The sequence below is a fragment of the Lepeophtheirus salmonis genome, chromosome 4 (assembly GCF_016086655.4).
Source record: "Lepeophtheirus salmonis chromosome 4, UVic_Lsal_1.4, whole genome shotgun sequence".
NCBI lineage: Eukaryota > Metazoa > Arthropoda > Copepoda > Siphonostomatoida > Caligidae > Lepeophtheirus > Lepeophtheirus salmonis.
In genome coordinates this window covers 43,811,976-43,823,795 of record NC_052134.2, presented here as the reverse complement: position 1 = coordinate 43,823,795, position 11,820 = coordinate 43,811,976, and the positions used below count along the sequence as shown (strand labels likewise).

General features: G+C 30.1%; 2 protein-coding genes across 2 annotated transcripts; both read left to right on the top strand.

Moving 5' to 3' along the window:
• The first annotated feature begins 3,978 nt into the window (after positions 1 to 3,978).
• On the top strand, positions 3,979 to 5,545 carry LOC121116036 (zinc transporter ZIP1). The gene has a single exon (XM_040710235.2). It carries the CDS (start codon positions 4,311 to 4,313, stop codon positions 5,184 to 5,186), a length of 876 nt encoding a protein of 291 aa, XP_040566169.1. The 5' UTR covers positions 3,979 to 4,310; the 3' UTR covers positions 5,187 to 5,545.
• A 4,324-nt stretch (positions 5,546 to 9,869) lies between these two features.
• On the top strand, positions 9,870 to 11,473 carry schlank (ceramide synthase schlank). Its single transcript, XM_040710233.2, has one exon. It carries the CDS (start codon positions 10,202 to 10,204, stop codon positions 11,258 to 11,260), a length of 1,059 nt encoding a protein of 352 aa, XP_040566167.1. The 5' UTR covers positions 9,870 to 10,201; the 3' UTR covers positions 11,261 to 11,473.
• The last annotated feature ends 347 nt before the right edge of the window (positions 11,474 to 11,820 follow it).

Here is an 11,820-nt window from a genome sequence, read left to right as displayed (position 1 = left end):
ACTAAAATGGCTGGAGTGATACAAGGCTAAGTCACTCAACTTCTAGAAGAAGGAAATGCATTTTTTCACATAAAATCCAAATCCGGCTAAAAACTATTGAGTGTTTTCAGGTGTCATCAGTATTATTCATTTCGGCCATTTTGGGGGCCTAAACAATCAAGCTTTAAAACAATTTTTACCCCTTTTTGTCAAAATGGGATCAAAAAATAAAAGGACTTAAACATTACTGTCTATAAAAATTTTATTCCTTTATTGTCTAGTTTTATTTATGGCTGACCCTAAAATGTTTTCAAAATATATTAATACATCGTTCTGCAATTTTATGTCGATATTGTAAACGATAAATTAACTATTATAATGGAAAAAATAAGATATTTTTCTCTAATTATCCTATTTTTTCGCCCTAATTGATCTGAAAAAAAAAGAAAAAGAAAATAGTACAAATCTTTTTTTTGGAACTTTCAGTACATATTAGCTTTATTTAATTCAAATGTAGTGTTCATCATTAGCATCAAGTAGTATTCCATGGAGATATTAAGTCTTTTTTATTCTTAAAACCATTTCGATGAAGTTTCATCATAAATTTGTTTGAAATTTGTACAGTTTATGTTGTAAATTTTTAAGTTTGAGCTTTTAAGATGGGTCTCCATCGACTATTATGCGATTATACTGGAAAATAATAATGAATAAAAAACATGCTGCTCAAATATGTTCACTCATTCACACACTCTCGACCAAAAAATAACTAGGGATGGGAAATAATTGTAGAATACAAGGAAAATAAAACTGTAATATTTATCTACAGAAATCTCATACTTAACAATAACGCAAGTCATTAGATGTTTATAGCGCAAATAGACAATTTTATTACTCAGTATTTAAGGTGATCACTTTTTTCCATTGATAAATTAGTTGTGATCAAGTTGCAATGTCTGTACAACTTAGAACTCGTATAAGCAAATTGTACATTTTTCAATTTCCTCGTTTTAAAATGTTTTATTTAATTACAACATTGTTCAACTTATTATAGTTAGAATGACTCATTCTAACTACCAACTATATATTGATACTACCATTTGATTTCGATCTATTAAAGTTACATGGTTATTGTTTATTTATGTGTATTATAACTCAGGGTAATTGAACTTTACCATGTACTACAGAATATTTATATTTTAGTGCAAAATTACCCAATTAATAAAAACGATCATCCATGGAATATTCAATTATTGCATTATCCTCATCTCAATTATTGAAAATCCTTCGTTTAAAAATATTTTTCTCATTTTTTGGTTGCAACTTGTACACAACATATTCAATAAGGTATGTCGTTTTTTCTTTAGCAAAAACGAAGTAAAACTAGAAAGAGCACTTGGTAGAGTGTAAAACCTCCGCTTAAAATCAAATTGAGTGATGTATTTCAATTTGTTCCAAATTTATGGTCAATTATGAATTTTTGTACGTTTTACTTTACCTTGTGCTTGAAATTTAATGGCCTCTTACTCTGACCATTTATAATCTACGTACCAAGTTGGATTCAAATCGAACTGTAACTTTTTACGTAATCCTGGTGACTAACAAACAAACAGAGGTAACTACGTCATATTGTACCTCATGTACCAAAAAGATTATCCAAGGACTCTAGGGAAAGAGCGATCAAGGAAAAAATAAACAATTCAATCTAAAACACAAGGAAGAATATGTTGCTCACGAAGTTGTCCTTATTCTTCTCTTTTGACTAAAGGGAGACTCACTCCTTCCCCCCCCTCGCTGGGTGCCTAGCTGGAGGAACATGTCGCAGCTTCTAATTTTAAGCCAATCATAATTGAGAACCACTAAACCCTACCTTCCTTGCCTTGAGTGTCCACTCTTTGCCCAGAGTCTTTCAATTATCCTTAACTTTAAGGTAAACAATTCACGCTATAAATTCCATTTATGCTAACTCTTTTGTAATGGATTTGTAGGGTGAAAAAAGTTAGAGGGAATGGATGTGGAACCCCAATGTCTAAACCAGGGAGCACTATATACATGGAGAGTACACTTCTGTTCAGAAAATACATAGATTGACATAAAAAATCATCTTAAGTATATCTACGTATAATTTTTTATTCAATCAAACGTCACGTAGATATACTAAAGATGATTTTTATGTCAGCCTATGTATTTTCTGAACAGAAGTACACTCTCCATGTATATATGTAGTGCCCCCTGTCTAAACACTTACTCAAAGAACTTTTTAATTTGGTTTAAAAACTTCATTTTAACATGTTGTTCAGTTGGAAAAGGCATCATAGAAGCAAGTGACTTCATCTAGATTCTTTGATGCCGATCAATTGACAAGCCCACTGAATCAGTGATAGTTGTACGAACTAACTTAGCTTTCGAAATTTGGATTTTAATCAAAAAAGAAAAAGGCTTTGCAAACGTGAGTTTACGTAATTTAGCCTTTTTTCACTCCAGATATTATTAGAATTCATATCTATACCTGTTAATTGCTAAACATATTCATACTTAACCCATGGAGATAAAAAAGATTTAGATATATTTATTGGTGTATTTTATCTCTATGGCTTAACCACATAATTATAATATAATATACTATTGGTAGTACTCTGCATTCCCTGGAGTAATTAGGAGTCGGTTAAAAAGAAATTTTTGATTTAATAATATGGAAGATTGCTGTTAGTATCCCTTTTCATGAGCACGCTCATATATATATATATAACTACACAATACTTAAAAGTTATTATAACATTTAATGACGTGTAGTGTGCTCAAGAATAAAAGTTTGAGGGAAAAAATTGAAATGTTGAGATGACTGATGAGTACTTTAGTCATAAGAGCGATCACTAATAAATAAAAAAACAAATTCCTTTTAACATATCAATGTTTATATTTTATTTAAATCTTAACATACTCGTATATACAGTGCACGTTCGATGCTATATGCACACGCCTGCAATATTTCATTAATAAGGCTAAATTGTTATTTTTTAGATCAAAATATGTTTTTGATATACATCATGGATCACTATGGCGAGAGCACCCGGTGACTCGTTTTCATATATACAGACAGACATACTTTACTTTATTATTATATACGATTACTAGTATAGCTAATCTTGGACGTATAATTTTTTTATAGTAGTCCAAGAACTAATATAATATTTATTATTTAATCAGAATAAATATAACGTCATAATACGCCAATTCTTAAATTGATAAAATACTTTAATAATGTATTTCTGCTAAACCACGGATCGTGTACTCCTTTCTGTTAACGATTATGTATAACCATCGAGTGGTTTTTTATCTTTAGCCATGCGGATACAGGATAACTGATAAGTGATAGCCGATAGGCTGCCTATCACATTTTATCCGTATGGACTATTACTGGCGTCATAAATTACATCATAATTGAAGAAGAGGAGGGCCAAAAGTTGATATTTTTACTATATAAAAAGGACAAATTTCTAATAAAGCTTACTTAAACCTTCTTCAAATGTCCTTAAGAATAAAAAAAAAAAGACTTAATCAATCTATATTGAATACTACTTTATGCAAATAATAAACACTGATATTTGAATTAAATCAAAGTAATATGTAAAAAAGCTGCTAAAAATCCCAAAAAATGTCTATATTTGTACAATTTTTTCTTATTTTTTGATCGATTATTTAATTAGGATAATTTAAGAAAAATATAGTGTTATTTGAATTGCAATATTTAAAATTAATAACATATTTTGAATACATATTAGGGTCAGATATATAATAAAATTAGGCAATAAAGAAATGCAATTTTTATAGACAGTGAGGTTAAAGTGTTTTTATTTTTTGGTCCTGTTTTGACGTCCAATAGTTCACTATTTTCCTTAATATTTAATGACAAAAAGGGGTTTAATTGTTTTAAAACTTGGTTGTTTAGTCCTTTAAAACTACTGACGTCACGCAAAAATGCTCTATTAAAGATAGTGTATTTAATAGTGATGCAATTCGCGATTATTACTCGTCAGTAGTCACTATTGATATGTATATATTACATATAATTATAAATATATATGATAGAAAAAAGATATATCCATGCACGGATACTGGATGCACTCCTTTTCCCGTCGTCCTCTGCTCTTTAGTTGTTTCACAGTGTTGATCAAGTAACTAGAGAGGAAATAATAATATAGTTAGTGTTATCTTTACATTTGCAATATAACCCTGCGTTTTCCAAATTCCATGTTTCCTCTATAATTCATAAATATATCATCGTCACAAGACTCTAAATAACTAACAGTTCAGAATAATCCTAAATAATCACAATGTCGTTACTTTTGGTACAAAAAATCCTTGTTATTGTTGGAGTTTTCATATCTACAGTGATTTTTGGAACTATACCCTTTAAATTGGCCTCCTATGGCCCTTCTTTCTCAGAATACTTAACTTTATCATCATGTTACTCTGGAGGTGTCTTTTTGGCTGCATTCTTTTTAGACTTATATCCTGATTTATTTGAAGATTTTAACGGTGTGATATCAAAATTGGACTTTTTACATTTAGATGGATATCCACTCCCCAGTTTCTTCGTTTTAATTGGATTTTTCCTTGTACTCATCATTGAGCAAATCATTCACTCCTACAAGGATCGCCATCTGCATCAAATAATACCATTTGAACACGATGAAAATAAGTCTATAGAAGGAGAAAATGAAGATCAAGTTAGGAATTTTTCTATCATACGATCTTTCATGCTCCTGATTGCTCTCGCCTTTCATTCTTTTTTTGAAGGACTGGCCATTGGACTTCAAACAAAGCAAAAGAATCTTCTCGCCCTTGTCTTTGCAGTTATGTTTCATAAAGGAATTATGGCATTCTCATTAGGAATTAATTTAACTAGAGCAAAAGTTGTGCTGAAAGTGTTTATGGGTTGTATCCTCATCTTTTCAATAGCCTCTCCAATTGGAATAGCAATGGGAATAGGCCTCATGAATCTTCCTCCGTCACTAAGCAGAGACATTGTGGCTTTAATTCTGCAAGCCATTGCTGGAGGAACGTTTTTATACATCACATTTATAGAAGTGCTCTTCCATGAGTTAAATTATAATATGCATGAAGGTCCGGATCGAATGTTGCGAATTTTATGTATTATTTTAGGCTTTGCAACTATTGCAATAGTCCTCTTAATTTTCCCCTTATAGTGGCTTTAATTCTAAAAATCAAAACCACACATTAATAAATAAAATGTAATTATTATAGATGTATTTTACGCATTTTTTATCCCTCATCCAATTACTTGAATATTAAACGGATGTAAACTTTTGTGATTTTATATATATTTGTGTTTTTTGTGATTTTATATATATTTGTGTTCATTGTGATATCAGAATATCGTGAAATGATGTTGTAAATTTGTGATAATTATATAATTAAATAATTAGTTTGGTATGTATTATGTACTTACCTAAATCTGTGACAAATATGTCCAAAAAAATTACATCAATCTTGTTATTACATGTTCTTTTTTTATCGAAAAAATAACTACCTTAATAGGATCCAATTACGTATTTAATATTATTTCACTCAATCCCTGCACTGAGATTTGATATTTGTTGATGTGATGTCGAACCAAAATCTGATGTGCTCATGACAGGGCCGGTTTTGAGAGGATATAGGGGACAATTGCTCTAAGTCCCGTTCTTGACTAAGGGGCCTACACTATAAATTTTTAATTTATGCCGATAATATTTTTTTAATTAACACCATATTTTATTGACCTTTTCTAAAAAAAAGTAATTATAAATTGTTTTCTATAAAATACCGTCCTCCAATTAACCATGGACACTATTGATTAAAAAAGGCCATCAAAATAACAAAAAGATTGAACTTAAAAAAAAATTATGAATTTTTAACATAAAATATTATTTAAAAAAATGGTAGCATGGAATTTTAGAATTTTTTTTTTTTTTTGAAAGTTTTCAAGATAAAAAAACCATGCCCCCCTTAATATATATTTAATCCTTCGGACGCTCTGGAGTCATCTCTATTAATTTTTGCAACTACATAAAAGTATGGCACTCGTTTTACTTCATATTTTAAAAATATACAGCTAAAGTATATCAAACCAACGGCTATTACATTGATATGGTCATAAATAATAATTTGTTTTAATCATTCATTTCTGTTCCTTTGAAAAAATGTAGACTAGTTTTTATTTATTTCAAATCTTTGAAAAAATAAATTTAACATAATATAATTATTATTAAGGTACCTTAAAAAATAATTATATCAGGTAACAATGCCTCCAAAGGCTTGTGTTTTCTGACAAAGATATTCGACAAAGTTTCTTAATGAATAGATCAAGTGTCTTCATTTTGTAAATATTTATCCCCGTTCTAAATTATCAATGAGTCTAAAACAAAAGGTATTTTATAGGAATTATTTTCTGGGTATACAAGTTCCAAGTTAATTGTAAATTAAACACTATTATTGAAATCATTAGGATAAAAGTAGAAAAAACTACAGTACTACATTGATAAACACGTCAGAGTCAAGACACGATGAGAATCAAATAGCTCATAATATGCTACTTTATTTACAGTCGAATATTTGATTGTATTAGTATTTATTACCTTTGAGCAAGCTACTCAATAACTTTTTCAGAAGGGAAACACATTTCTATAAGATAGCAGATAAACTGTAAATACATTAGGATATTTTTAATTGTATTTCAAGAAAAAAAGAAATTTATACACCTTAGGCCGTCTAAACCAAACAAATACATTCTTTAATATATATATTAATTCCACGGTATGTTTTTTATTTATGTGTCCTGAATAGCGATCTTTTAAATAAGGTTAAATATTTCTCAAGAGAGTGTCGACTAGTTTTTGAAATAGAAGTTAATTTCAAAAAACTAGATGTAATAGCTCATTACTCATTACTATTAGTATTACGTCTATATAGCTTTCATACTGTCTGGAAGGGCACAGCTCAATTCACGGAACCTATTATTGTGGAAAAACATCCTTTTAGATGAGAAATTCCCGTTGGTAAGCTAATATGAACTTTGAACAATTATTCAAAAGTATTAATTTGCCCTAGTTGTAGCTCTATCCCAACATCACTTGGTACATGAAATTTGTCTTTCATTTTGAGGGAATATTTGAAATCCCCCAAAAATGATGGACTCACTAAATATTTACAATTCAAAATCAATGTACATATTTATTTAAGGGGTTTCTAAAATAAGTGTTGAAAAAGTTATAAAAATGATTCAGTTTAACTGATGAATTTGAAGTTTAAAAATAAAGAATCAACTTCAGTTCGTGTCTGTATATGATTATATAGTGAGTTTCATTCAAATAATTAATATGAAATATTCGATCCTCCATTGATCTTTGAATAATAATGTAATTAATTTATTATGATAAGCAAGTTTTCTTTTATTGGATGTGGAATCAATTAGAAACTGTATCCATACTGTATAGATTTTCCATATCCCCATTCATGAGCTTAAAATAATCAAAATAATGACAATTTATTGAGGATGTCAAATGTTACTCCAAAATGAAGGAGTAAATTAAACTACCACGTGGTGTAAGTATAAAATTAAACTACGCCATAATTCAATATTACTTTTATATAAATGTACAAAGTTCAAATTACTTTACCACCATGAATTTCTCATCAAGAATGATGCCTCACTCCCACAACAGGTTGCGTGATTTGAGTTTTGCTCCTCCAGATAGTATTTAAACTCATGATTATTTTTATCACCTCTCATGCATATGAAAAATAAAAGAAAATAAGGGTACAGTCCATAGTTTTGCCCTGACGTCATATTTTCTCTTTCTATCTCAAAAGGGGAGACCGCGTAAGCGGAAAGTTGAAAATCAATTATTGCAACCTTTTAATAATAACTAAGAAATCAACTTCGCTAAGTGAAACAACGCGAAGAATATACTATTATTGGAGTAGAAGGAAAGGGATTATTAAAGGGTAAACTTGTCTGAGCATGTGGGGTACATGCTCAGACAAGTTGGCCTTAATCGATAGATACTGTACTCTTGAGTGTGAATATTTATATTATGTTAAATGATTCAAGTACTTTCAAATTAAATTTTGATACTTTATGATGGCACGTTTCCACCTTGATTATTCTCAATTTATAATTACGTCATGCGCTCATTTGAATTATAAGGGTCCGATATTTGTTCAATTAATCATAGTAATTCTTCATTCTCATTATTTCTATCACTCATATGAAATTGATACAGAAGAAGGGAAGAAAAAGTTGAGTTAATGTAGATGTTATAGTTCATGTTTCTTCTTTGCAAAATATTTCATTTAGTAAAAAAAGGTATCTGAGAGAACTGCACATATTGCAACCAAAAAGTTAGATAATTAATATTAAATGAATGAGGATATTGCAATAATTGAATATTCCATGGATGATCGATTTATTAATTGAGTAATTTTGCACTAAAATATAAGTAATCTGTGGTACATAGTAAAGTTCAATTACCCAGAGTTATAATACTCATAAATAGATAATAACCATGTAATTTTAATAGATCAAAATGAAATGATAGTATCAATATATAGTCAGTAGTTCTAATGACTCATTCTAATTATAGTAAGTTGAACAATGTCGTAATTCAATAGAGCATTTTAAAACGAAGAAATTGAAATTTTTAAAATTTTCTTATACGAGTTGCAACTTTTACACAACATAACATATAATAAGTTAATAACACGTCGTAGACAAGATCTTGCTATGGAAATAGATAAAGCATGAAGTTGGACTCAATGTTATATATATTTAAATCCAAGTTTTTTAAAGTGCAAGTCAAATATGAGTCCTCTTGGTTCCGCGTTCAAGTCGAGTCAATAAAAAAATGACTCATTCCGGACTCGAGCTCTGCAGTTCTGGTGGGATTCCGATTCGTTTAAATCTATAAGCATTGGGATTAAACAGATATCGCGCACTTCTTTTTAAAGTGAGAGCATGACGTCATTGTAAATTGAGATTAATCAAGTTGGAAACATTTAAAAATATATCATTTCGAATCATTCCGAAAAATGGTAGAAACTTATTTTTATTAGGGGTGGGGGTATAACTGATTCACTGGAAAAAATATTTTTAATGAACTGATTCAAGTGATTCAATTCACTAAAAGGAATCACAATTCCCAGCACTAATTTACTTGTAGGAGAGAAATATATCTATCGGTTAAGGCCAACTTGTCTTAGCTATATTGAGCATGCGTTGATACCTTTTATAGAGGGAATGAATCGCATCATAATTGAAGGAGACGCCATTTTAGGGGCTTAAAGTAGAAAAAAACTCAACACGTACATTGAATACTACTTGATGCATATGATAAACAGTGATATTTTAACATAATCAAAGTAATATGTGCTGAAAATCCCTATAATGGCTAGATTTGTAATATTCACAATTAACTTTATGGAAATAAGATACGATGTAATAACATATCTTTAATATATATTAGGGTATGATAAATAATAAAACTATGCATTATAGAAGGATACATTTTTGATAGACAGTAAGGTTTAAGTCCTTTTATTTGCTGACCCCATTTTGATACCCAATAGTTCACTATTTTCCTTAATAACAATGAAAAAAACGTTTTCATTGTTGTTAAACTTGGTTAGTTTAGGTCTTCAAAATGGGCGTCATGAACAATACTGTCAAAAAGCTCAATAATCCCTCTTTCCTCCTTCTCCAATAATTAATATATTCTTCGCTTCGCGCAGCTTCACTGAGCGAAGTTATTTTCTTAATAGTAGAAGGTTGCGAGGGTTGATTTTTAACTTTCCGTTTACGTGGTCTCCAATTTTGAGATAAAAAGAGAAAATATGACGTGTGTATAAACTGTACCCGAAAAGCATAGGCTTGTGGCTTACTATCAACCCATGCTGCCCTCATCTTCGTTTTTGTAATATCGAAGATATTTATATAATATTACTTAATATCTGTGTTAGTGCAAGGAATACTAGAGATTGTAGTTTCTAGTATTCCTTGGTTAGTGTGTATGAACTGACACTCTTAGCTGACGTAATCAGGTGGATAGCGACCGACAGCGACTGATAGCGACCGACAGCATCTTATTACTAATTACGGAGACTAAATCTATTATTTTAAATTTTTTATTGTGAAGGATTTAGGGCTACGACTACGAACAGGACAATGAATTCCTTCTGGAATGAAGGAGTGTGGCTCCCTCCGAATATAACGTGGAGAAATTTGGAACCCACTGGAGAATTTACGTATAATAACTTTAATGATCTCTACAAACCCATACCAATGGCACTCCTCGTACTAGTTATACGGTTTTGGGTCGAACGTCTCGTGTTTCGTCCTTTAGGATTATTTCTTGGCCTCGGATCCACCAAGAAGAACCTTCCAATGCTTTCGAATCTTGAGCTGGAGGACTATTATTTGAAGCATAAAGATAAGCCTTTAACGTTTTTCAAGCGTGAGGCGTTGAATTTGGCGGTTAACTTAAATATGTCTGAAAGAAAGATCCAACGATGGTTCAGAATGAGAAGAGGTGCAGACAAATCCAAATTGTTGGATAAATTCTCAGAGACGGGATGGGTGTGTTTATATTATACTTGTGTGTACATTTTTGGACTAAGTATAATGTTGAAGAAGAGTTGGATTTGGGATATTCGAAATTGTTGGTATCACTATCCTCACCACCTTATAGATACGGATATTTGGTGGTATTACATGGTGGAATTATCTTTTTATTGGTCCCTTTTATTCTCTCAATTCTATGATGTCAAGCGAAAGGATTTTTGGGAAATGTTCATTCATCATTTGACTACCATTGCTCTAATGGGCTTTTCTTGGACTTGCAATTTAACTCGTGTTGGAACGTTGGTTTTGATTATACATGATATTGCTGATATTTTTCTTGGTTTAGCTAAACTTTGTAAATATGCAAAGTATCATGTTGTTTGTGATATCTTGTTTGTTTGTTTTGCAATTGTATGGATAGTCACAAGAATTGGAATCTATCCCTGTTGGATTTTATATAGTACAACAATCGAGGCTCCTCAGATTTTAGAAATGTTTCCTGCTTATTATATATTTAATATATTACTTTCAGTACTATTAGTTCTCAACGTTACTTGGACATACTTCATATTGAAGATCATTCATCAATCTGTTTTTAAAAAAAAATTTGAGAAGGATAGTAGGAGTGAATCAAGTGATAGCAACGAATCCTTATCCTCATAAAGCTATTATATTAATAATATACGTGCACAAAATCATCAGTTAATTATAATAAGCTATAATTTTAAATCTGTATATTTTTAAAATGTCTCTACTTTCAAAATTATATATTTGTTAGTTTTTTTAATGTCTAATATTTTTTCCCTTACAATGTAAATTTTATAGTTACATGATAATAATTATTTTTATAATTAAAAGTATCTGTAAAAAAAAAAATTTTGATTATGTTCATGTCTAATACTATAAATGGGAACCTCATTTCAGAGAGTTCTTTTAAATAATATATACTTTTTCAAAAGAAGCCTAAGGTTCAAGTCAGGATGTGTGGGATATCAAAAATCCAATCAACATCAGGAGGGTGATATGTTTGTAAGACTATGGCTTGGTAAAATGGAGCAGTAATAATTTTGTTCCGTCAGCGTTACATTTAGTCTTATCTTTATCTCGTATGTAAATAAAAGAAAGGATTTGTTTTGGTAAGACGAAAAATTAAAATATGTATGTATATTATATATGATTTCTTATCGTTATGCACAAAAAACAGTCATTGACGAATACATTTC

Coding starts and splice junctions, on each gene's coding strand:
- LOC121116036 (XM_040710235.2), top strand. CDS start 4,311: ATGTCGTTACTTTTGGTACAAAAAATCCTTGTTATTGTTGGAGTTTTC.
- schlank (XM_040710233.2), top strand. CDS start 10,202: ATGAATTCCTTCTGGAATGAAGGAGTGTGGCTCCCTCCGAATATAACG.